The following is a 27,053-nucleotide window of genomic DNA, read 5'->3' on the forward strand; positions in this document are numbered from 1 at the left end:
TGAAAAATGCACTCTCCAATTCATATTTCATAACCCAAAATAATCTAATGATTTCTATACAATACAGACACTATATATATATAAAAAAGGAAATGGCTATTACAATAAGCTTTTCTGTTTAGCCATCTTACCAATTTGCCTCCAGCTAGGCTGAACAAAAATCATGTATTGCTAGCAGAACCAATAACTGTAACAAAAAATAAAATTGACACTCTGTAGTTTTATGACAAAGATAACTAGATCAGCCAAAATTGAGATCATTGGTTTTCTTTCTTTAATATTTATTGGATTTCTGAGAGATATGAGCTACTAATTCCTGTAAAACAGATAGTAAAGCTTATTAGATCTTTTCTAATATTGAAAAGTGTTATAAAAAAATTTAAGTTTTAGTGGTAATAATACGTAAATTATGTTTCTGGACCTCCGTAGATACTTGACTAAAGTAACTACAGAAGTTCTAGAAATATAACTTAAGTATTAGTATCGCTATTTGCAACTGTGAGTTAAACTTAGTATTTATGCTGCAAATTACTCTATAAAAAAACAGTGACAAGAACGAGTTTGAAATTACCTGAGAGTAACGAGCATGATCATGAGTGAGGTGAGAAGATTTTACAATTGTTTCCCACTTGGTGTTTGTCAAAGAGGTATTAGATTTCAACATTTTGGCATTTGATTTCGGGTTGGTGTTTAATTTCTTGCGTGAAAATGAACTGTGCAGAGAAATCGAAGGAGCGGTTCGCCAAAGCCAAGACTCCGAGGGAGATTTTGGCAATGGTGGTTGGGGTAGAGGTGATGGTAAGAACAAGCTGTCATCAATTGCAATTTGGTCACTCTCCTTGCTTAAATTTCCTCTACTAACCATCTCAGAAAATTCTTGAGCAAGTCCTAGTTCAGAGTCCCCTTGCTTACCAACACTATTTAAACACTGAATATCTTGGAATATTGATTCTGAAACTGCTTCTTCTTCTGCACTTGTTGGAATATTGAGTTGTTCCTTTGTATCTAAACAACTTGATTTTGATTCTGAACTCTCAGCATTATATACAGAATCTACATAGACAGTTTTCTCAACAGCAGGGTTCATGTTCCTATGATTAGCTGTTATGTCCTCAAACTTGTTAGTGGTTTTGTTATAAAGATAATTAGGCTTAATGTTAGGCACCTTGACATTGCCATAATTCTCTTCTTTGGGAACACCAAGAAATGCTGCTCGTCTAAAAGGCGATTGAGACGGTCGATTCCTGTAAGGCGATATGCTCGTTGCTCGTGAAGGCGTTGAGGGAGATGATCTTCCTCTTTGTAGATCACATGAGTATGTCAACCTTTTCGATTCGCTAACCAACTTCTTCTTCTCAATCATGTGAAGTTCAGCTGATCGAAATCCACAGTTTGTTTTCGGTTTATAAGTTGAATCCAAAGTATGCTGAGAATGACATTTGTGACAATGTTACTTAATTAGAATTGATTTTTAAGTAAAGAAACTAAAAATGAAAAAGAAAGAGTTTGAGTTTAACCTTATTCACACTCTTGGTTTCAGAATGTTTTGGTGTCCTCAATTTCAAACCAGGAATTGGACCTAAGATGTTTAATGAATTCCTAAAACATAACTTGGGAAATAATCCACACCCTCCTCTTGTTGATATACTTCTAGTTTTAGTATCGTAATCATTATTTTCATCTTCACTACCTTCATCATCTCCTTCTCTATAATCACCATATTTTGGTACTATAAGTCTCTTAAGACCAACAACTGTGTTCACAACCTCTTTAGGCTGTTCAACTTGTTTCTTGACAGCATAATGAGGTGGCTCCAACGCCATAGCCTTGGCTGCAGGTAAGAATCTTTTCATCATGAAATCGCGAGTTTGCGGATCGGTTGAAAAGGCTCCTTCATAACCATTTTCACTACTGCAATTCAAGGAAGCAGAGTCTTTGAAAGAAAAGGTTTCAAGTGCATCAGAATAAACATCATCCTCACCATCCCCATCACCATCATCATCACCATCATCATCATCATCTACTCTACCCGAATTAAAAGAAACTTTTCCAGGAGGGGGCATTGTTGGAGTAACAACACAAGCCTCTTCAGCTTCTTTGTCATCATTATTAAATTTAGCTTTTCCTGGGATTTGTTCCCAGTTGAAAGGAACTGCAACTGGTTTTGTTACTTGCTCTAATTTGAAGGTTGGTTCAAAAACTGAACTTTTACTCTTAGCTTTCTTTTTATTCTCTCTTTCTGAAGTTCCTAATGGTTTAGAGAATCTTCTTACAGACCAAAGTGGTGCATTCAAATTAAGCTTCCTTTCAGCCATTCATTAACTAACAAACAAACCCTGAAAATTAAATTGAATGATCTAAAACCAAATACCTCTAAAATTGAAGAATAATTGTGTCATAAAAACTAAAATTGAATGATCTAAGAAAATATCAGAGTAAATCAAGAAAGAAAGAGGTACCTTGGTATGAGAGTGGTGAAGAGTTGAGAGAATGAGTGAGAAGAAAGAAAAGGAAGGAATAGAGAGAAATGTTATCAAGAAAAAAAAGTTGGGCTCATGTACTAAATTGTGCTTTAATTAATAATATATTTCTATCTTACTTTTGTTTCTTATTATAAGTACATCAATTATTTATGAGCATTCTTATTAGGCGGCATTTTCTAAATTCGTGGTCTTGTAATTAGTTAGTAATAATATTTTTTAAAAATTATTACATTAAATTATATAGAATCTGATAATTAATTAGACCAATAATAAAATTAACATACAGTAGAATCTCTATTTAAAAATACTCTATTCAAGAATAACCTCTAATTTGTTATAAAAAAATCAAATCTCAATTTGGGCCAGTTATAAATAAGAATAACCTCTAAATTATAATTAGTTATACATTTTCTAAGTCCCGTATTAACAAAGTATACATCTATACAAAAATAATTACATCTTAATAAAATATATATATATGTATTTTGTAAATTTATTTATGTAAAATTAATAATTTTATTTTAAATTATAATACATGTATGGAATTATATTTACTCTAATATGTTTCTATTATGATATAGTATTAATGATTATTTATTGTTATTATTGTTATATTGATATTTTTTAGTTTTTTAATTTTTTTTCTAGTGTAACTCTATTTAGTTATAATCTCCCAGTTAAAATATGATTTACTTGGTTCTAAGTGTATTCTTAAATAGAGTTTGTACTGTATAACAAAAAAAAATACTAACATTATTAATACCCTTTACCATTTCACTTTATTTATCAATACAAGTAAAAGTCTACTAAGTCTTGGTCTATTTATTTTCTTTCAACATCAATTGGTTTGAAGTCACGCGGTCTATAAATGCTCATTTTTTTTTTCTTTTTGTGTAATAATTTCAATTTTATTTTTTCCAATTGGACCATCATTTATTATTTATTTACAAATGGGGTTGTAAGACTAAGGAGAAATGAATTGGTTGGTCACGGAGTTGTAGTTGCGACACAAAGACGGTTACTGAGATAAAGGTCTTAAATTCTGCCCCAGATTCAATGGCAATTCTTCACCCACCCCAAAAAGTGGAAGTCATTATCAGTGGAAGTCTTTATAATGGAATTATTTCACAAAAATATAAAAACAACCAAAAAAAAATTACAAAAATACAATTTAATAGAATTTTAAATATTTTTTACGATTTCTTTTATTTTATTTACAGAAAATACAGTCTTTTTTATGTTGTAATTTTGTTAATTTTTTGTTATTTGTATGTTATTTTTTGTTGTTATTTTGATATTATTTTCATGTTATTTTTATATAGTTTTCTTGTTGATTTTATGTTGTTTTCGTGTTATTTTTTGAAAAATCGTAAAAATGCAAAAAAAATATTCTTTGAACGTAAAAAATATAATTATTTTACAAAAAATAGTGTCTTATGTAATTATTCCCATTATAATCTCTTAAAACTAAATTCCATATCAATTAATTTTGAGATAAAACTTCATGCACTTTTTCAAGCTAAGCTCGCGCCTAGGGCCCAATCATTTTGGGAGCACAAATAAAAAAATATCTTTTAAAAATTATATATATTTTTTAATAATTTTTAAAAATATTATTTATCTTTATAGTAAGGGCAAAAAAAAATTTGCCTATGACCCATTCCAACTCAGGGTCGACCCTTCCATACACTCAACTATTTTACTACTTAAAGTATTATTGGTAGGTCCAACCCTAAACTTAGGTCTGCGTTTAGAGCCCTTTTTTCGAACCCAAATAAAAAAATATCATTTAAAAAATATACGTAATTTTTAAATGAATAATTACATAAAACACTAAATTTTATAAATTTTTTATATTTTTACGTTCATTTATATATATATATATATCTTTATGATATTTTATAAAAATACAAAACATAACGTAAAAGTAACAAAAAAACAACATAAAAAATAATATACAAATAATAAAAAATCAACAGCAAAATAACAAGAGTACAACATAAAAATACACCAAAAATCGTACTTTATGTAAATAAAATTTAAAAAAACGTAAAAATATTAAAAAGTCTGTACAGACCGTATTTTTTTTATATATTTTTTTTAAATTATCTTATTTTTAAAAATATCATTTATTCTTATAATAAGAGCCCACTAAACCTATTTCAACTTAGGGCCTATCATCATTACTATTGTCTATTTCTCTATCCAATTTATTTTTAGTTTGTGAGTTTGAAAAAGTCAAACAAGAAAAGTGGACTTTAAGAAAAAATATGATTACATGCATAAAATTATCATGGCAACTTATTCTACAAGATTGTTTTATCTTACCTAAATATTTGTACAAGAGATTATTTTCATCTTACCTTAATATTCTCAATGAATTTGGTTGTTATATAACTAGCTAAGGTGTCACAACCCACTTAACTAACTTTCTTCATAACCTTTTTTTATTATTTTAGAAAAACTTTCTTCATACTTAATTGATCATAAGTAAAAATCAGTTAAACTTTTGCTCTTAATTTGCATCAAAACAAATTGATTCTATTTTTTTTTTTTGCAAAGAAAAGAAAAACTTAGTAAAATAGCAAATTGCAAAGAAAGAATGGTAAAACTTTTGTCTAATCTTAATTATTGTCCTTATATTTGGGGTACTTTTATTTTGAAACCACCTTTGATTGCGGGGTCCAATTTTGTTTTAAAACCACCTTTGATTGCGGGGAAAGGACCATGTTAATAGTCTTGAAAGCCCATTTTTTAGGTTATAAATCTCTTGTTGATTTTTATTGTCTGCCATTCTTAACTACTCTTTTTTATAATCTAAAGTATATAAAGAGAAACATGATAATCCCACTCCTTGATATTGTCATCCCAATACATATCAATCAATCCCTTTTTTCCACTTAATTTGAATTGATTTAATGAGGACCACAACTAAATCAATTAAGAAAAGAGTTGAAAGTGTTTATTATATTTATTGCAGATGGAATATTTAGATAATTTAGGGCTCGTTTGGAACGCCGTATTAGGTCGTATTGTATTGTATTGTATTATATTGAATTGGATTATATATCATATTTTTATATAATACTATATTAAACTTTAATTTGTACTAAAATATTATATATTTAGGTGTCCATAAAAGTTAATACCACATATAATTTTACATAAAAATATTGCATAAAATACAATTTAATATAATACAATACAATACAATACGACCTAGTACGGCGTTCCAAACGAGCCCTTAGTGTAATTAAGGATTGTAAATAACTTTTGAATATTTTTTTTATATTTTGTCCAATGCCTTGTTAATCAGGTTGTTTATCTTATGATTAAAATTATAAGGGTATTCACAGATTAATTTTTTCAATTTTTTCAAACTAAACCAATATTATGATTTTTAAAAAAAATTCAAAACCAAATCAGACTAATTAAATGGTCAAACCAAACCAAATCAAACCACTCAAAAATGAATTGGTTTGGTTCAAATCATAACTTGTATTTCGTAGTTCCTTTCTTTTTTTTTTACAGTAATTGTTAATTTTTTGGTAATTCTTTTACTTTTAATAAGTTTATAATATACAAATAACATTATAAAAAAAAAAATCTCATTATAATATTAAGTCAATATCAATATTCTACCTAAATTTGTTCTCAAATATCAACATTTCATCCAAAAAAAATATATTAAGTATATATAAATAATTGCACGGATTAGTTTGGTTTGAACTTTTACTGAGAATTTTAAACGTGATTGAACTATAGAATTATAAACAGTCCGGATTGACCAAACTATTTACACTAGATTCATTTGATCTGCTCTAAAATAGTTTGGTCCGGATTAGTTGGGATTTGGAATTAGGGATTGCGAATTATATGAACACCCCTAACTAGAGCATCTTGTTTCTATGTTGATCATAATTTTTTAGAGTATAATTTCCTTTTTGATATTATTAATATTGTTGAGGTCAAATTGGTCTTGTTGAAATGAAATTTACAGTTAAAAAAAATATATTTAGATAAAAGCAATGTATTGTATTAATTATTACAACCAAAAATTTTAATACAATGTATGTTATATTATTTAATACATAAGAAATGGCCTGTATTAGCTTGTATTATAATATTTACAAAGGATTTGGGGTCAACACCAATCTCCAACTTGAACCCGAACTCGGGACTCGGACCCGAACTCGGACCCAGACTCGGACCCCAGACCTAGACGACCCAGACTCGAACCCAGACCCCAGACCCGGACCCTAGACCTAGATCCCGAACTCGGACCCAGAGCTAGACCCGAACTTAGACTCGAGACCCATGACCCAGACTTGGGACCCAAGACTCGAAACCTGAACCCAGACCCAGACTCGGACCGGGGCTGGGATCGGGATCTAAACCCGGACCCAAACCCGGATCGGGACCCGAATCAGGACCGGGATCCGGACCCGTACCCAGACTCAGGACTTGGGACCCGGGGCCCAGGGCCCGGACCCAGACCCGAACTTAGACCCTGACCCGAAGCCAAACCCCGACCCCACCTGGGACCCCGATTCAAACCCGGACCCCGACCCGATGTGATGCTAAACACCATAAGTGTCTCATAATAATGCTCATAGTATGTGCTTATTTGTTTGATAAAAAGGGTCCCATCGTTGGCAGCATTACTGTACAGTAGTTATATAATGTTAGAAAGTTTATGGTTCAATACATTTTTCTTTTAAAAAAAATTATTTAATTTTTCATGAATAAAAGATTTCATTTTAAAATTTTTCCCTAAGCCTCTAAAAACTTGAGACGCCCTACCAAAAGTTCTAAATTTTCATAGGAGAATGGTTGCTTCTTTTGTCAATATTGTATTAATAAAATCAAAGTAAAATTTAATATTAATTGGTAAGTAGTCATGATAGGACAAATTTCCATTTGAAGTGTTTATCAATACAAATAGTAAAATTACACAATTACAAAATATCTAGCCAAATGGGTTTCTTCCTATAAAAGAAGATTGTGGAGCATTTTCAACATTTGGTTGTTGAGTTGTGTTTATAGAGCCAACAAGGGTCGATCCCCCAACTCCAAAGCTACCAATTCCTTGTGGTCTGTCATTTATGATAAAGAAATAAATAAATAAACATTATAACACAAAAAAATGAGGTAACTTAATAAGGTCATATATAATAATTTTCAATATTGATTGAGATTAACCTTTGCAGATTTTTCTTTTGTTCATTATCCCAAAATTGTAAATGAGTTAGCTCATTCTCTTATAAAGGGCTTCTTTTTATTGTTGGATCTTGCTAAAATTTGGTGGTTGGGTTTATTCTATTTAATAAAGTTTATCGTCTAACTAAAATGCTATGAGATGCCATAAAAAATTAAAAAATTAGACAATAAAATTTTAATATAAAAAAATATAACTCCTAACACACATTATTTTCGACCCACCAAAAGAGCATCATCTACAAAACAATAAAAATTAGATTTTCTTTTATTCATTTTCAATGAAGTTTTCTATTTTATTACAGGAAAAAAAATATAAGATAGTTTTACAATGTATTCTTAAAATAGGTCTATCGATGTATTTCCTATCTATTTTGGCATTTAAGATAATTTTTTAGTCTAATTTTTTCATGGTCGTCTATATTATAATTATTTAAGACATACTGCAACATTTTGAAAGATTCAAGCCGAAAACAGGGTTCAAACAGTCTATTTCGCGTGTGAAATAAACTGTTTGAACCTTATTTTCGACATATTAATTTTTTCTAAATTTGTCAATCATGAAAAAAATTGAATTAAAAAATTCTCTCAAATATCAAAACAGATAAGAGACGTATCAATAGACCCATTTTAAGAGGTCCATTATAAAAATTTTCAAAAATATATTAAATATTTACAGAAGACACAAGAAGAATTCTTTACCCGGCAGATTGTATATTATTATGCACTCGTTGCCCTGTAAATATATAATATAAGATGATTAATTAGATATAAAAAAAAAATAAATAATAAAAAATCAAAACTAATGAGAAATGATAAAAGTGAAAATAATTACAAGGAGATAAGGCAGAATCAATGTAGTGTGACTGTGGAGGAGGCATCATAAAATCATTGGTGATTGTTAATTGATCATGTGTCTTCAACTGCATTATTAATCAAATGAAAATAATTTGAAATTCACTTCTACATCCAAAAGGGTTCATTTTTCTACCAAGTTACATGAGAGATTATTAAAAATAACAAGAAAAAAAAAAATGAAAGTAGAAATTAAACACACAAAGCAATATTGGTTGCACCTCATTTCCTTCATCAATGATATCGAATGGATTGGTTGATTTTGCTGATTGTATAGGCTGTGAATGAAAACATAACGGTGAAGTTATGTACAAAACGTACTTAAGAAATATTATTAAAGGTATCAGTAGTGTTTAATACTATCAAATTTTGATTGCTACAGTTGAGTACAATGTCGGTTTTTGGGTAGGGCAACTAGGGCATGGGCTCAAGGCCCTAAAATTTTACTAAATGATTCTTTGAAAAAAAAAAGGAAATTTATAAAAATACTGTAATTTGGGTTAATTTTTACAAAAATACTGTCACACAGAAAAGTTTTCAAAAATACTGTGTTTTTATAAAACACCAGTAAAACACAAAGCAGAACAACTTAAAACAATAGTAGAACAACTACAAAACACCAGTAGAATACCAGTGAAAACTTAATACAGTATACTGCAGTATGAAACTTATAAAAAAACATGGTAAAAAAGTAAAAAATACCGTCTGGCAGTATTTTTGTAAAAAATTAAATTTCCCAAAAAAAAGCCTAAAATTTCTAAAAAAATGCCTAATTTTAACATTTTTACATTATGTCTATTAAAAAAAAAACAAAAACCCCAAAACAATGCTCTTTAAAAAGGCCTCATTGTGTAAAGAGTCCCATATATTCTACCCTAAATGATTGTGATTTCTTTTTTCACGAATAGTTTAGTAAACAACATAATAATTATATTATTTTTGATTATTTTATATTTTTAACTCATCCATTTTTATTATTGATTATTCTGATTTCAGTTACAAAGAAAACGTGACAATCAAAATATGTAAGATTTGAAATTAAGTTAGTGTCTCATCCATTTAAAGAATATAAGAGAAAGATAAGAGTAAGACAAGACATACCGTTGTGTTATGGAAATAATTGAAATCCATAACATGAGGCGGACGAGTTTGCCAGCCCGAAACTGGTGTAGGCATTACCGAGTAGCTTGCGGTAAAAAGATCCTGCAAAGTATTCAAAATAAATTACAAACAAAATTATTCAAAAGAGGAATCATAAATTAACTTTAGAAATATCCCACTTTTACCTCTGGTAATTCCTTTCTAACTCCACAACTTGTTTGGACAAGTTGGTTTTCAACTACATTGGTGGCATCCTCAAGTGTTCTTGGTAAAGCTTGGGATGATTGTTCAACACTAACAGTTAAAGCTTGTTGTGCATTACATGGAAATGGTGAAACACTAGACTGAAAATATGCATGAAAATAAGTATTAGAAAGTCTTAATTCTATTCTGTAATTGGAACTTTTTAAAACACCCATTTTAGCTGACATGCCCCTGAGCTTTTGCTATTTAGCAATTCAGTCTCTTTTCTTTTTTGACAATCAAGTACTTGAGTTTTGCAAAGAATAACAATCAAGTGTTCTGATTTTTTTTTTTATGGATAATTTTAAAATTTTCTAAATATTGTGTACTCCCAAATACTTTTTACAAATCATTCAAAAACTAAAAAAATTGTAAAAAAAATTAATCTGAGAGAGCCTAATTAATTCACATCTCAAAATCCTAATATTAAAACTCAAAAACTTGATTGCCAAGATAAATTTTTGGGGAATGGTGTTTGGTTAGAGGTAATGAAATTGAATAGAATGTAAAGGAAATAATTTTTATTCTATTCTTTTATTCGGTTGCATATTAAAGTATTGGAATAGCCTTTCCATCATTTTAGTGAAATGACTATTCCATTTTGAAATAAAAGAAAAGATCATTCCAATGCATAATGAGAAAATTTTTATAATTTTTTTATCAATTTTTTATATATTTTTTAAATTTTATTGCATACTATTTTTATTCATATTCTTATATTTTCATTCCTCTCAACGTCCCCTAAAGTGGCATTTAGTTGGAGGTAATTTAATGGAATCCATTCCTTTGTTTGGTTGCATTTTAAATTACGTATTGGAATATTATTCTAATGGAATAGCCTTTCCATTATTTTGGTGGAATGACTATTTTATTTTGAAAGGAAATGAAAGACGATTCCAATTTGAAAAAATTTAATAATTTTTAATGTATTTTAAATTTTATTCCATTCCATTCGCATTCATATTCCTATTCTTATATTTTTATTCCTCTGAACCAAACGCCACATGAATTACTCAATTGCCAAACAAAATAAAACTTCAAGGGTATTTATGCTAAAAATCCCACAAAATTATGATCAACTGTATGATTACCTCATTGTTTGAATCTTCATTTGATAGCATAGCCTGCTGTGAAATAGAGTCACTTCCTGGAACAAGCAATGAAGAAGGTTGATGCTGCAACATACTCTCAAATGGCCATTTTTCGGTTACTTCGGTATCGGCGCAACTGTTGTTATTAGCAGCTAGTTGTAGATCATCATTAGAAGAGTGATTTGGAGTATTGTTTGTTGAGAGAATATCATTGTTGTTAGGTGTTTGTAATGAGACATCATCAGTTGACAAACCAAATAATAAACTTTCCAAAGTGTTTTCACTTGGAGTCTTTGATGGATTCTCTTTTCCTGATGTTTCAAATGTTGGCAAGCTACTACTACCACTGATGAGTGAAGATGTTTGTTGAGTTTGTTCCGGGTTTTCGAATTCGGTACTAAAATCAATCAAGTTTTGTGAGTTTCCAATTTCTTGCTCCATTGGCTTGGATTCCTACAACATTTTGCAAGTGAGATCTTCTATGATGACAAGAAAATTTGTAAATGTGCATATGGTAATTGAAACATAGAGAATTTGAGAATAGAAGAAAATAGGTAAATTTGACCCCACCACTCTATATTGCCCCCTATTCTAGCTTATCCACTACTCCTTCATTACAATTTTTGTGTACCAGAAAACTATAACAATTACTATGTAGGTACTCAGGAGGTACCAAACCTAAGAAGAGCAAACCACATATCTGATCATTTGAACTACCCACCTTAGGTCATTACAATGACCAAAATACCCTTTAACTGCTTAGGAATAAGTAAAATTAGAGAGAATTTGAGAATATAAGGAAATAGGTAAATGTGATCATTTATGTTTAATTGAACATAATAGTACCAACTAGCAATGAGTTTTTGAAGAGACCCCAACTCTTCCAAGAGCCATTGCCCATACAAAATTCATCATTCTTCTTACCTTTCCATATATATATTTGATTTAAGCGTTTATATATTACATTGCATAATTTGAGAATCGAACCCAAGACCTCCAACACACACGCATCTTCCTATGGCCACTTGAGCTAACCTCAACTGGTTCACCTTCCCAAGTATACTTACCCTACACTAGTTCCATCCACCAATGACCAATATATTTGTTATATCACACTAGCACAAAATGTTAATCCATAGAAAACTAATGTTAAAGACACCAATTGAGTGTCCTACTTCAATGCAAACCAAACAAAAAGACACAACTACATTTATGAATGTTAACAATCACATTTCTTTTACTTGAAGCAATACAACAGAATTAATAGGCTAATGCAAATTAAGCAATTGCATTAAGTGTTGCATTAACAAAGCATAAATATCCAAAAGTGAAAACAAAACTATAACAAAGAGACTGCTTACTTGATTTTTAGCAGAACTATCAACATGATTCTTATTACTTTCTTTCACTTTCTCACCAACATGTAGAGTAGGAACATTCTCTCCTAATATCTCTTTTATAGGACGTGCAACCGGCGAGCAAGAACTATGCGCGGTCCCCTTTCTATTCAGTAACTTTGAATCGCTAGGCGAAAACCTACGGCTTCCAAATCCCTCATCCCTGAACCTGTCATCAACAATCTCAAACCGCACAGGACTCCTTCTATAACCTCCATGTCTTGAATTTTCTCTCGAGTATCGAGGACTTCGACTTTCATCATAGTAATACCTAATATTTCTCTCATCACATTTTCCTAAATGATTAGATTTTTCAGCATAAGTTTGTTCAAACTTGTCCTCATCATGACAACTCTTGAATTCAGCACCACAATTATTAACCTTCCTACTTTCACTTGAGCTATGTTTGTCACTCTTCAAAAAATAGAAAACAAGAATTAAACTCTACAAAATTTTTACCTTCTCCTAATCACAACATTAACAAAAAATCTAATAAAAAAAACAATAAGATAAAGCTCACCAATCTAAGCCTTGGTAGTCTAGTACTCTTTTCTGAAGTATATTTCCTATCCAAGTATACATGCTTGATAAAATCTCGAAGATGATGAATGTTACTGAAACGAAATTGTTTATTAGTACTAAAAGTTCAATATCAAAAAAACAACTTAAAACTCATACAACAAATGAATTAAAGCTAACCTTCCATCAGGAAAGGAATCACGATGAGAATCCCAACCTTTGAAATATATTTGCTTTGCTCGCTAATTATGTAAAATTTAAGTTAGCTTTGAAGTATTGAATGAACATAAATGAATAATAGCATACAAAACTATGTTATTGTAACATAAAATAAATAGGATATTACTTCCAAATATATTTTGAATTATACAATACTTACAACCTGCATAAATTTCAATACCTTTAGTCATAACAAAATTCCAATCATTATTGTAAAGAAGTTAGTTTAATTTTTGAACAATGACATTATTTTTAAAATAATAATATATATTGTTTCTATAGAAGAGGGCAGCTTTCCTCTTAATTACTTGGGAGTTAATCTTAGACCAACAAAGTGGAAAGCTTCGAATTGTGGTAGCATCATTGACAAGATTTATAAGAAATTTCATTGCTGGGAAAGTCGTCATCTCTCCTTTGCAGGAAGAGCTCAACTTATCCATTCTGTTAGGCTTGGCATTCGTAACTTTTTAAATAAGCATCTTTATCTTGCTTCAGAGATTGATCAACTTTGTAGAAATTTTCTCTAGAGTAGTTCAGGTAATCGACACCAAAAATTTGACTTTTTGTGATTATGGAATAGGTGTCAGTTCTATGAACCGACACTAAAAGTACAATTTGTAGTAGTGGTGGGAGAAAGTTTGTTTACAAAATCGGTTTTAGGGAGGGGAGGAAGTGGAATGTGGCTCTTATGGCTAAGTACATTTGGGTTTTGGCGAATAAGCAAGATAAGTTGGTATTTTACAACTCTTTTCTCTCAATCCCGAAAGTTTCCTATCATAAGGATGTTTGGAACAAACTCAAAGCTCCTAAGCACTTGTTTATTTTATGGCAGGCCTTAATGAAAAACTTCTCACTCAAGACTTGCTGGCTAAAATCATTTAGGTAGACTATTTGCTATGTTTGTCTTGAGGATCAAGAATCCCATGCTCACTTATACTTTAACTACATCTTCTCGAAAAAGTTGATTCTTGAAATTTCGAACTGGTTGGGTGAAATAGACTAGCTCATGTCAGAGAAGTTAACCATCTCTAATGGCCCTCGAAAATGCCTTCTGGATGACATTGTTTCTGCTGTGGTAGCAGCCGCCATATACCACATATGGTGTAACAGAAATAGCTGTATTTTCGAAGATACTTGTGGTTCGACTAAAGCCAACAGTTTGTTGATTAAATTAAGCTTAAAGACTAGAGTTGAGTTTTGTAATTTTTCTAATGTTAGTGCTATAGAGAAAGATGTAATCCTCAATGTTTAAAATTGCGTTTTTGAGGCGCGCCTCATTGTGCGCAATAGATTGAGGCGAAAAGAAAACGCTTGAGGCGATTAAAAATTTTGTGAGGCTACTCTTCTTAGCCCATTTTCATTCAACAATTCAAAAAGAGTCCAATAACAATTTAACTTATAAAAAAACCCCAAATAAAATACAATAAAACTTAATAAAACTCAAATAAACTTAAGAAAAACGCCCAACTAAACTAAACATACACAATTTCAAAAATAAATGTTATATTTTTGTTTTATGAGACATTTTATGGTATTTTTGGTATTTATAAAATATTACTAGGTAGAATCTACGTTTAATGCACGTCATATTTGTGTGCTATAGTTAAAATTTAAATTAATACATTTATTGAATTGAAAATTTTAGATGAATATATTGAAGTTAATTTGAACTTTGAATTTTGAATTTTAAGAAAAAAAAATTTAATCATTTTAAATTAGAAGTTTAATATAAAGATAGCAATTTAGGCTATATCAGTACATTTATATGATAGGTAAGATTTATTTTGGAATTTTTAGATACTCTAAATATATTATTTTAATTAATAATCGAGGCTTACGCCTCAATTTATGTCTCAATGCGCCTTGAGATTTACGCCTAGCCTCGCAAAAAAAATGCCTTCAGGCTTAAATCCACAACTTTAAACATTGATAATCCTCAACATAAACAAACGTTGAAGTGGTGTTAGAATAAAATTTTCTTCTTTTATTCAAAAAATACATATGAGAACAATTATTTTAACTAAAAGTATACATTAGTGTTGTAATATGTGCAATCACAAACCCTTTAATTATAACATAAATGTCTATCTCCATGGTTTCAAATTGAGCATGTGGGATTTTAGCAACACCAAAATGATCATGAACAGGTAAATGGGACAAGTAAAAACAGTTCTTCATCCATAACTAAATATAAAAATGAGTTATCATTGTTGATTATTACCTCATTCCCACCAGCCTGAAGTGCACAAACTTCTTCAGCAGTAAATTTCGCCACTGATAGTGATTTTACCCGATGAGTAAACTCGCGACTGAAAAATTCCCAACTCAAAATAATCAACAAATAGAGAAAATGAATTATTTTAGGCATTACATTCATCAATTAAACAAAATAAACAGAAGAAGAAGATCAACACTTACTGCACTCCACTACAATTGGTGCAGACAAATGTGGAGAAAGTTGTGCAAACATATTGTGGTCCCTGCATACAAAAATGTAGGTTTTATTGTTACATTGTTATATGAAATCCTCATCATTAATTACTAGTAAATTATCAACAACTTCAAACCCATCTCACAATTTCTAAGTTAAGGAAGAAAAACCATAAAAACAACAATAGGAAGACTTAAATTTTAAATTTGACTAATGATGTAATTACACATAAATTACACAGTTTTGTGTGTACATATCATTACTCTCTAAAGTTTATTAGGGTTTTTTCATTTGTATATTTTAAAGTAATTTTTTTTTTTTTTACGGAAATTCATATAGCAATTAACAGATCAACTTAAATCGCAATGAAGATTCACAAAGCAACTTACATAAAGATTATCAGAGCAACTACCAAAATAACCCAGTCCGTAAATTTAAAAAAACTATAAAAAAAATAGTATATAAAATAATTTCAATATATAAAATAATTTCTCAAGTTTATCAGTGTAGTTATAAAAAAAATAAATAAATAACTGCATATCATAGAGAAAATGTCAAGAATTTCAAGTAACAAATTCTCATCAAAACAAATTGTTTTTCAATTTCCTTTTTCATAATTCTATGTAATAGATCATCAATTTGACCATTTATCCATACCATACACACATGTAAAAATTATATATATTTATATAGAAAGGTAGAAAATTGATTGATAGATATATACCAAATTATTACAATTGATGCACTTGCGATTCTCAGGAAGTTTGAGAAGGCTCTGAATTGTTCTTTCAATTCTATCCTCTTCCTTCACTCGATTACTCCTCATTTTCAACAACCCTTTTAATAAAAGATTTAATTAATAAATAAACATATGCAATAATAACATGGAACAATTTTCAAAATGAAATCACATATATATGAACAATATATACATACAAAGAGAAAGAAAGAAAGTTTTAGAATAATGAAAATGAAGCTGTTGATTTTGAAAATCAAAACATTCTCCAATCCAAAATGCATGCAACCAACCCATTTTCCTATTTCATTGCCATCTCATTTTACGGTTTCCAAACGACACCGTTTTTCCTTTTTTTTTTTTTGGTTTTATTTTAGTTTTCTTTTAGCTAAAAATGCTTTCAAGTATTTATTCTAATTTAGATATAGAATTGAAATAAACCGTTTCTTTTCAAATAAATGGTGTCAAGTTTTGCAAAAATTATAGTGTGTATCCCATATTTTAAAATGGGAAATTTCAATTTTTGACCCTAATAATACAACCTATATCAAAATTTATACCCCTTTATAATTTGTACAAATTTAGTCCATTAATTACATGAACTTCCCATTTTACCCTTTTTTTAAAAAAATAAAATAAAAAACAAAAGCTAAAATCTGAAAGTGTATTTCTCTCTCTCTCTCTTCCCTCTTCCCTCTCTCTCTCGTGCACCACTCTCTCTCTCTAGGAAAAAATTTGAAAAATTTATGAAAAACCGAAGCTGAAATCCGTCCCACACGATATTATTTGCTGTTGCATGGTTGTTTTCTCGGTGGGTGTTGGTGGAAAACCGAAGCACAATACAACATCACTCAAGAATCTTACACCATTATAATGGGTAAGTTGCATTTTAAGCATTTTGTTTGACTTTATGTAGTTTAAAATTGTTATACGTGTGTTTATTGTTGGAACTGCTGTTTTTTGGTCTGAAATTGTTGAGATCTGGCAGATCTGGTTTTCAGTCGATTTCTGGGTTTTCCAGTGTTATCGATGATATGTCGATGATATGTCGATGGTTTGTCGATGATTATGAAGGAAAGGTCAGTGACGACCATTATCGACGTTATGTCGACATGATGTCGACATGTTATCGACATCATGCAACCAACTTTGGGATTAACTATTTGTCGACATTTTGTCGACATGTTTGTCGACAGAATGTCGACAACAAGCATTTTTTGTTGTTTTTGAGAAGTTATCGATATTTTGTCGACATCATGTCGACAAAATATCGATGCAATGGAAAAATACGAAGTAGATAAAACATAAACATAACATTGACGAGAAAATAAACTTCATTAAAAATAACAAAAAAAAACATAAAAAAAACGAGAAAATAAAAGTTCATAAAAATTAAAAAAAAAACATTAAATAAAACCCACAAACCATAACATAAGAAATTATTTTTTTTTAAATTCTTTGGCTTGTGGGTGAGCCTTGCAATACTTGCATAATGTTCCGTGCTTCACTTAGGTTTACCGTTGAAGATGCCCAGTTTGCAACGACGGCATCCTTCGGGGAACCCAGGTGGTGGAGCCGGCCATTCGCCAGTTTTTGCAAATTCTCTTTCAAGTTGCATGAACCTGAACTCGTTACCGTTTCGCTCTCTTTCGAAAGCTCGAGCGGCGTCCAAAACTTTCTGCATTGCAGGAGTAACTATGCCAACATCATCCTCCTGCTTCAGCTCCTCAGGAGTTAGGATGGGGTATTTGCCGTTCTTTCTTGGGGCCATATTTCAAACTTAAGAGAATAAGAGAAAATTTTTAAGAGTAAGAGATAGGTAGAATACAAGATTTCCCTTTGCTTTTATAGAGCAGTAAAAATGTTGGGAATGTATGAAAATTTAATGGTCATTAAATGCGTAACTGTACAGGGAAAAACGCATGAAATGGCGTATTTATCGACAGAATGTCGATACTATGTCGACATCTTATCGACAACATGCCAATTTAGTGTCACTGCTACCACATTTGTCGACGACATGTCGACTTCATGTCGATATGTTGTCGATAGGACACGTGTCTGACATGCAACGTTTCAGTTGAGAAGGGTTGTTGGGAACGTATGTAAAATTTATTAACATTTAATGTGCAACCGTTTCTATTGTCGATATAATGTCGATGGTATGTCGATAGTATGTCGATGACGAACATGGTTGTTGTTGTTGTCGATTGTATGTCGATAATATGTCGACGCAATGTCGACAATCAGTGCCCTAATTTCTGGTATTGTGCTTCTCGACATTATGTCTATTGATATCGATGGGATGTCGATGTTTATTTTTTTTTTGGTGTTTTTTCCTTTACTCACCTTGTTTTTTTGGTTTGCAATTGCAGGAGACAAAGTGTTCCTTGTTGTATCGTACGATGGTGTTTGGTTATGTGAGAATTATAATTGGATCTACAAAGCAAATAGCAGCTTGACGTTGACAGTTACAACCGAGACAACCCTACAAGAACTGCGACAAATTTTATATGAAGAGTTGGAAGTTGATCCGGTAGCGTATGATTTAAAGTTGGAGATTTGTTCCTTGTACATGAAGGGAAAAATGGTTGCGCCAGAGGTTATTAAGAGAGAACGCCAACTGAGAACGTTTTTAGAGATGAGGGCAACAATGTCAAATACAGAGTTTATGCCATTATTCGTGACCAAGGTGAGAAAAGTTGGGAATTCGGAGCCTACGCCGCCTACTAATCCTCTCCCTCGGAGTGTGGTAGGGTCTTGCGTTCCCGAAACAGATGTTGGGATTGGTGTGAATGAGGAGGTTCCGGCCAATTTAGAGGTTCCGACCAATTCTGATGTTCCGACCAATGTAGGGCAAGAACAAGAAGCGACGAGATTTCATCGGTTGAAGAGTTCGATACACCCTTCTACAATAATGATCCTATTGTAGATTTGAATATGGACGATGACCATGATTTAGCGGCCGATGAACCCGTAGAGGGACCATTGTTGAGGTTAGAGTGTGTACCGAGTAACCAAGGTACACAAGCCGAGAACGACAACCTCGTAGTGAAAATCGCACTACACCCGGAACTAGCGATAGTCGACCGAGCGGGCGAAGAACATGCTCGTCATGCAACGTTCTCAACGTTCTCCTCTTTCGAAGTTTGTACCAAGTTCAAAGCTCCCATGTGGACAAAGGAAGATATAATGGAAAATCATGAGCTAACTACTTGTTTACAAAGTAAGGAAGCAGGGGTGATAGAGCTTGGTAATTTTTATGAAAACAAGGAAGAATTGAGACAAGTTGTGGGTAGGTTTGCCCTTAATAACAATTTCGAGTGGATGGTGAAGAAGTCATCCCCTGATGTGTTGTACGTTACATGCAAGGCTCCAGATTGTAAATGGAGATTGAGGGGGAGGAAGAAGATGCATTCGACAACTTTGAGGTCACTGTATTTCACAATGAACACACATGTAACTTGAATGCGAGACGTTCAGATCACCGTCAAGCAGCACCATGGGTAGTTGGCCACCTTATTAAGGGGAAGTACACCCAAGACGGAACTAAGTACAAGGCTAAAGACATACAGAGGGACATGTTTGACAACTACGGTATCAGTATGAGTTATGTGAAGGCGTGGAGGTGCAGGGAGATGGGACTTACGTATGCTAGGGGTACGCCTGAGTTTTCATACATGAAGCTTCACAGGTACTTGTACATGCCGGAACGAAGAATCCAGGTACCATTACTGACTTGTACTTAGAGGATGAGCGGTTCAAGTACTGTTTTATATCACTCGGTGCATGTAGAAGGGGCTTTTCTTTTTGTCGTCCTGTTTTGAGTATCGATGGCACCTTCTTGAAGACGAAGTACGGCGGTATAATGTTAGTTGCTGTGGCATACGATGCGAACAACCAATTGTTGCCGGTTGCTTATGGTATCGTTGACAGTGAGAATAACGACTCCTGGACGTATTTCTTACAGAAGTTGAGGGTAGCAATTGGCGTGGTTGAGAACTTAGTGTTTGTGTCAGATAGACATCAAAGCATCGATCATGCTGTTGAACTCGTTTTTCCCGGCATCCACTCGTGCATGCTATCACCACATTGTTATGAACGTGAACGCCAAATTCAAGACTGATGCTTTTCACAACCAAATATATAATGTTGCTTACGCATGGTCGAAGACTGAATGCGATAGAGAGTTCGAGAAGCTTAGAAAGATGAATCCGGCCATCGCTGCATATGTGGAGAGTATAGGGTTTGAGAAGTGGGCTCACCCTTATTGTTTGGGCGATAGATACAACATCATGACGAGCAACGCTGCTGAAAGCTTCAATAGTGTCACAGAAGAGTTCAGAAATATCCAATAACTACTTTGGTTGAATTTATCGAGTTCACACTCCAATTGTGGTTCGCTGATCGCCTCGAAAATGCTGACAAATGTGCCACCCCTTTGGCCACGCTCTTCGAAAAAAAACTTGGCAAAAATTCATGAAAATGCAAGGTACAGGCGCGTCCAACGAAATGGAGCCAATTTGTATAACGTTGGTAGGGGACCTAACGGTGAAAGAGGTGGTGATGTGAATCTAGTTGAAAGAACATGCACCTGCGGCGTGTTTACGTTATTGAAACTCCCTTGCCTTCATGCATGTGCCGCGGCATTGAAAACGAACACAAGTGTGTACACGCTTTGCTCACCTTATTATTCAAAAGAAACGTGGAGGAAGATTTACGATGATACAATCAATCTCGCTGGTGACGAGGATGATTGGGTTCTCCCAGAACACATCAAGAATATGAAAGTTGGGGTACCTGTGGAAAAGAAGCCTGTAGGTCGTCCAAGAAAAAGCAACGCTGGAAGAAGACGGGAGAACCGTTTCCCCGTCCGGTGATAAAAAGGTTCTCGTACCACGAAACCGCAGCTCGCCGTGGTGCTTCAGGCCACAACAGAGCAACATGCAAAGCCCGCATCTGAGGCGTCTTGTACGTATTCGTTGGGAAATTTGATATATTGTAATGATGCATATTTTGTCATAGTTATTTTTGTTGAGGTTGAATATTTTTCAAATATTTTAATTATTTTTAGGTTTAATAGTTATTTTTGTTGAATAATGTTGATATTTTATATTTGAAACCACGTATAATTATCAAAATTTGAACGAAAAGAAAATCTATATATACATAACTGTAATGTTAATTACACAAAATATACAATGTCCCAATAATTACACATATAATCAGCCGACATTTTGGTAAAATAAATCGACACACCACCGTTGACGAAACATGGCTATCCGGTCTGGCGTCACATCGGTCAATCCACGCTGCATCATGAGATGCTCCACATACTCAATGCAATACACGCCACAATCACCACTAAATGCAAAATAAAATGTAAAGTCAGTCTAACGTAAAACATATTTTAATACTATAGTACTTTTTTATCGCTATGTACCTGGTTGCTGACTTCGGAACTAAGTCGTGAGTGGCTCGAGTCGCGTGCATTTTTGGAAGCACCGTGATGTCACAGTTAGCTAACGCCATGATCTGGTTGTTATGTGGAAATTCCCCGGTTGCAAGGAGTAGCGAGGGCAGCAGTTCTGCCCAAACCTTCATGATGGGTTCCAAGGCGGTCCAATGACAGACGTTGGAATCACAGTCGTAGACATTAATTTTCCACAGCTCTATGTCGACTTCAACTGTGACCCAGTGTCTTGCCGTGGGAAGGTGCAGAACGAAGTAAATAAACTCGTTACCCCTCCATCTCTCAAAGACTTGGGACTGTAATTACAGAGAACAACGAAACAATTAACAAACCATAATAATCTTCCCAAACAATTAACATTTAAAATCTTACTAAAACAATACCTTATGAAACCCTGTGCAGTAGTCCAGGATATAATCCTCCCATTTAAAGTTTTTCCTCGGACCCTTGTGGCTCGTCCATGCACTGCTGATCATGGCGGTCACGAATGTGGAGAGAATGATACCCTTCTGAGGAAATGTCAGTGGATAGTCGGTGCGTCGCCTCCTCAGCATATGCATTGCTGCATCTATATGCTGCATATAAAGGGAAATGTCAGTTAGACAAAAAAATATATTAATTGCACATAAAGTTGAAAAGTGAAGTAATATTATAAAATACTTTACTTACGTCATCTGTAAGCCATTCCTTTGGTGTGAGCATTACCCAAAAGAATCCTGGACCGTAATCACCACTTCTCAAATCCCGAAGTCGGTGGTTCGGAATGAGTCCAACACACCACTTTCGGAAAGTGGTTAACAATTTCTCATCCGGTGGCTCCAGGGGATCAAAAGTCGAAGATGGCCTATGTCTCCTCTTCATCTCCGTATAGTCACCGAACCATACAGGAGGCTTTCTCTTCCTCTTCCGACTCTTAACCACTGCAGGTTGTGCCTCTATGGACAGAATCTCACCCTGCGACTCGGTGTCATGTACATGGATAAGAGGTTGTGCCTCGATCGGAGTCGCTGGAGCTCCCTCATAAGGATCGTAATCGTCGGGGAAGACCTCATCCTCTTCTACTGGGGGTGAAGCAGCTGGTGGTGGGGTAGATGGATCTGCTGGGGCCTCCGGTGCTGAAGCTGTCGTTGGCGGACGATTCAACATGGCCAATATGTGTCTGAGCTGCTCCATAATTACGTTCTGACCACCCTTCAGCTCTACATGGCTGGTCTCGTATGCCTTCTTCAGCTCGGCCTGAGCAGCATACAGACCCTGAGTGTCAGCCTCGATCCTATCCAACCGAGCCACTAAATCAGTGTACTCGGCACCCCGAACGCCTGATGAAGATGGTGCACTGGGCTGAGGTTCTGAACCAGTGGCCTGAAAAAATATATATCAAAAAAATACGGTAAGCATACGATAATTCCACAATGTAACAAATATCACAAAACAAAAATAATAAAAAATGAAGACATAAAAAAAAGTTCCAAAAATTGGTACCTGAGTGTCTCTTTCCTGAGTGTCTGGGACCTGAGTCTCTGGTACCTGACTACCTGCCTCAGCCTCTGTGTCATCCACAGCATCATCAACCAGGTTCTCCACACCATCGTAAGAAATTGTCCTCACAAATGCCTCCTCCTCTGTCCGTGGAAGGAGCCCCTTCACCACTTCCAGATTCTGTTTATGGTTTAACAAATATCAAAATAAAACCATTTAGCATTTATTACAAGCATTTATGTTAAATAATTATTCAGAACATAAGTGAAAATCATACCCGTCTAGAAAATAATGCGCTGACGTCTTTCTTCCCAATATCGCCTTTGCTCGTCCAGCTAAGCATCCTGGGGAACCGAATCCCGTGGTTCGTGCCATACCTCTTGCCAACCTCCAAAATGGCCTCGTACGCCCAATATTGGACTGCAGGTGCGAAGCCATATGCTGTGTATTTGCACTCGTGCTGAACATCCGAACTCAGCTTCTTCTCGTAGTTGGCCTTCTGTTTCAACATGTCTTTCTGAAGCGAGTGCATGAGTCTGGCGAATGAGTGCTTCCCCCAAGGAATCCGGAAGAAGAACTCGAGGTCTTCCACATATCTAATGATGTGAGGCGTGATCAGCGCGTTGGCCTCGCGGCCCGAAGCTAATCGACTCCACAAACAAGCACAAGCCGAGCTTGTACAAGTCTTCCGGGTTACGGCGGTTGTGAACTGAAGTTGGAGTGCTTCTGTCTTCACACTATCAGACCGGTTGAAATATTTGTTGATCAGTCGGTCTGACCCCGAGCGCGCGACCTGCGCAGCCTTCTCCTCTTCTGTTGGCCCCGAGGAGAAGTCCAAACCCGTAATGAGTGCAAACTCCAGCACCCCGAATCGGACCTCCTTCCGACCAACATAAAACCTCATCCTCAACTCCTCCTGAGCATCCACTTTCATTTTGTGGAGCATCAGCTGGTGAAATAACACCGAGGAGAATGTCAGTGGTACGGCATTCCAGAAGCTCCCGAAACGGCTTTCCTTCGCCGTGTTGTTAAGGTTGAACTCCTCAAACCGAGCTTTAATTTTGGCAAAAATTCCAGTGCCCCTATATGTGACGCGGCCAGTGAAATGCTCGGGTGCTGGAATAATGAGTCTGGGAGCCATCTGAAAAAACAAAAAACAAATAAATAAAGCTGCTAAAAAAATTTAAAATTGTCGACATAGCATCGACATCATGTCGATATTCAGTCGACATTATCTAACAGTAAGCACACAAAAATTTCAAAACAAACATGTCGACATTATGTCGACATACCCTCGACATTATGTCGACATTATCAAAAGAAGAGAAAACACTTTCATGTCGACAAAATGTCGACATCCCGTCGACATTCAGTCGATAATTTAAACAAATAACAATTACACAATATATCGACATACTGTCGACATACAGTCGACATTCAGTCGACAATACAACCTACCAATCAACATGTTCATTTAATCGACATACCATCGACATACTGTCGATAAGTAGTCGACAATATAGGACAGAAATACTCTTAAAATGCCAGTCGACATCCTATCGACATACAAGCGATATCCTATCGACATACAAATTACAGTGACATTCAAACAGACACTAAATCTATCGACATCCTATCGATAACCTATTGACATGTCATCGATAACCCTGTAATTTACACAGATTTCATTCAAACACTACACCTAAAGATCACAAATGCTACACAAAATCCACTAATCTCAACAACATGCAATAATTGGCATCCAAATCTATGAAAAATGTATTTTTTTAAAAAAAAAATCTTACCTTTGACTGAATTTCGTGGTGTAGGCGACGGTTTTTGCTCGTGGGTGGTGACGGCGGTTTCTCCTCGTGGTGGCGACGGCAGTTTCTCCTCGTGGTGGTGACGGCAGTTTCTCCTCGGTTCGTCGATTGGGTTTGGTTCGTGGGGTTGGGTTCGTGGGTGGTCGACGGCGGCGTGGGTTTGTTGGTTTCGTGGTCGACGCCGTGGGTACGTTGGTCTGGTTGTCTGGTTCGTGTGGGTTCGTGAAGAGAGCGAGAGAGAGGGAAAGTCTTTGAGCGAGAGAGAGGGAAAGTCAGAGAGCCAGAGAGAGAGGGAAAGTCAGAGAGATAGTGAAAATTTAATTTTAGGGGTATTTTAGGAACTTTTTCAAATTAGAGGAATCAATTTGTTCAAAAAATTAATAGGTATAAATTTTGATATTGAGTGTTTTATTAGGGCCAAAATATGAAATTTCCCTTTTAAAATGGGAGTTTTATAATTTTCACTCCCAAAAATTCGTAATTACAGTTTATTTTAAGAACTTTTATTAATATTCAAGAGAAGATATGATATTGTGGTGAGATCTTGGGAAATTCAGGTAAGGATTTTAAAAAACCGTGTTTTTGCAAATGTCAATTATATATAAGAAAATATAAAACAGTATGCGTCTGCAGAAGCAGAAAGTAATTCTGCTACAAAGAAACGAACGTACGTAATATAAAATATTTGCAGAAAAATAAATAACTTGACAGAAGAGATTTATACGTGGTATCAGTGTTCTCACGAACACTCCTAGTCCACGGGACCACTCCCAGAGAATGAAATCAATTAATAAAGTATCAAAATTACAAAGACAATTGACTTAAACAAGTTTAGACTCCCTCTAAAGTATTGCCGCAATCCTTTGTAATCCACTTTATGAATCTGACTTCTTGAAACACCTTCAAGCTCGAACTCCCTTCGTCTTTGAAGTGTGAGTGCTTACTTCCTCCCGAAGTAAGGCTTCAACAAGTCTTCTCCCGAAGACCAAGTGCTTACTTCCTCCCGAAGTAAGGCTTTACCAAGTCTTCTCTCGAAGACCAATCTCTTGTTCAGTCAAGTAGTTCTTCACAACCTCTAGGACAGAGTAAGAACAGAAATAAACAACTAGAACCTAGATGAACAACTAGGCTCTCACAAAACAAAGAAACTCTCTTCTCTCTAAAAAGATAATTGCAAAAAATGAATAATGGAAGAGTTGATTCGAATGACTGCTCTCTAGGCTCTATTTATAGAACATAGAGACCTTAGAGACAGTCACAAGATCGAATCTACAGCTATACAAAAACTTTCCTAAGAAAACACGATCTGCAGCATCAAATTCGGATGCTGACGAAGCAGATCAGACCAGAAACGAGAAACTTGCTATAATTGGGTCCGATCCTCTATCAATGCTTGATTCCTGCCAAAAACATATTAGATATTCTGATTGTATCAAGATACAATCGAAATCAATAAGGAAAAGGCAATAATCAAAGTTTCCCTAAAAAAGACAACTTTCTAAAAGAGAATTGCTTCTCTTTTAAGAAGTTTCCAAACAAAGGAAAGTTCAGCTGAAAAGTGTAACTTTCCTAACAAGGAAAAGAGCAACTACAAACCGAACAAATAAGGTAAGAAATCGGTTATGAATGCACAAGAATCTTACCATAAAAGAAAAAATTATTTTGTCAACTAACTTGCCAAAAAAGGACTTTACAGATTTCACTAATAATTTTAAAGCACGAATTAAGCGTTGCAAGGAGGAGATGTTTCATTGGAAAAGGGGACAAGATGAGGTTTCTTTGTGTAATTTTCGTGATGCTAAGAGAAGATTAATTGAGGTTCTTACTCAACAAGAAATTTTTGGAGACAAAGGTCTAAACAACTTTGGCTCTAAGTTGGTGATCGAAACAACAAATTTTTTCATGTGTATGCTACAGCTCGTAAACGTAATAATATGTGTACAAGGTTGCAAGACTCAATTGGGTTGATTGGGAAGGTGGTTTGGA

At 34.0% G+C, this 27,053-nt stretch overlaps 4 protein-coding genes across 7 annotated transcripts; all 4 read right to left on the minus strand.

Annotated features, from left to right (window-relative positions):
- On the minus strand, window positions 1–2,606 carry LOC115719548 (uncharacterized). Of its 2 annotated transcripts, XM_061109907.1 has the most exons (4): window positions 2,460–2,606; window positions 1,518–2,336; window positions 572–1,426; window positions 1–316 (listed from the first exon to the last, which is right to left on the minus strand). In XM_061109907.1, the coding sequence occupies exons 2-4, from the start codon at window positions 2,313–2,315 to the stop codon at window positions 275–277; spliced, it is 1,695 nt and encodes a 564-aa protein (XP_060965890.1). In that variant the 5' UTR covers window positions 2,316–2,336; window positions 2,460–2,606; the 3' UTR covers window positions 1–274. The 2 variants fall into 2 exon arrangements, with proteins under 2 accessions (XP_060965890.1, XP_060965889.1); XM_061109906.1 differs by having other exon boundaries at window positions 1–1,426; window positions 1,518–2,322; window positions 2,460–2,583.
- A 4,733-nt stretch (window positions 2,607–7,339) lies between these two features.
- LOC115718909 (probable ADP-ribosylation factor GTPase-activating protein AGD14) lies at window positions 7,340–16,566 on the minus strand. 3 transcript variants are annotated; one of them, XM_030647727.2, is made up of 14 exons: window positions 16,493–16,566; window positions 16,281–16,393; window positions 15,544–15,605; window positions 15,347–15,434; window positions 13,087–13,148; window positions 12,908–13,001; window positions 12,352–12,801; window positions 10,991–11,443; window positions 9,842–10,000; window positions 9,657–9,758; window positions 8,777–8,833; window positions 8,536–8,623; window positions 8,403–8,436; window positions 7,340–7,579 (listed from the first exon to the last, which is right to left on the minus strand). In XM_030647727.2, the coding sequence occupies exons 2-14, from the start codon at window positions 16,380–16,382 to the stop codon at window positions 7,453–7,455; spliced, it is 1,878 nt and encodes a 625-aa protein (XP_030503587.2). In that variant the 5' UTR covers window positions 16,383–16,393; window positions 16,493–16,566; the 3' UTR covers window positions 7,340–7,452. The 3 variants fall into 3 exon arrangements, with proteins under 3 accessions (XP_030503587.2, XP_060965891.1, XP_060965892.1); XM_061109908.1 differs by lacking the exon at window positions 8,777–8,833 and having other exon boundaries at window positions 16,281–16,517; XM_061109909.1 differs by lacking the exon at window positions 8,536–8,623 and having other exon boundaries at window positions 16,281–16,517.
- A 4,867-nt stretch (window positions 16,567–21,433) lies between these two features.
- Window positions 21,434–23,876, minus strand: LOC133034655 (uncharacterized). Its single transcript, XM_061109910.1, has 6 exons — window positions 23,522–23,876; window positions 23,248–23,424; window positions 22,435–23,127; window positions 22,149–22,340; window positions 21,736–22,061; window positions 21,434–21,656 (listed from the first exon to the last, which is right to left on the minus strand). The coding sequence occupies exons 1-6, from the start codon at window positions 23,774–23,776 to the stop codon at window positions 21,518–21,520; spliced, it is 1,782 nt and encodes a 593-aa protein (XP_060965893.1). The 5' UTR covers window positions 23,777–23,876; the 3' UTR covers window positions 21,434–21,517.
- On the minus strand, window positions 23,860–25,402 carry LOC133034064 (uncharacterized). Its single transcript, XM_061109078.1, has 3 exons — window positions 25,050–25,402; window positions 23,942–24,385; window positions 23,860–23,886 (listed from the first exon to the last, which is right to left on the minus strand). The coding sequence occupies exons 2-3, from the start codon at window positions 24,383–24,385 to the stop codon at window positions 23,860–23,862; spliced, it is 471 nt and encodes a 156-aa protein (XP_060965061.1). The 5' UTR covers window positions 25,050–25,402.
- Window positions 25,403–27,053: the final 1,651 nt, after the last annotated feature.

This window comes from Cannabis sativa, chromosome 2 (genome assembly GCF_029168945.1).
Source record: "Cannabis sativa cultivar Pink pepper isolate KNU-18-1 chromosome 2, ASM2916894v1, whole genome shotgun sequence".
Classification (NCBI taxonomy): Eukaryota; Viridiplantae; Streptophyta; class Magnoliopsida; order Rosales; family Cannabaceae; genus Cannabis; species Cannabis sativa.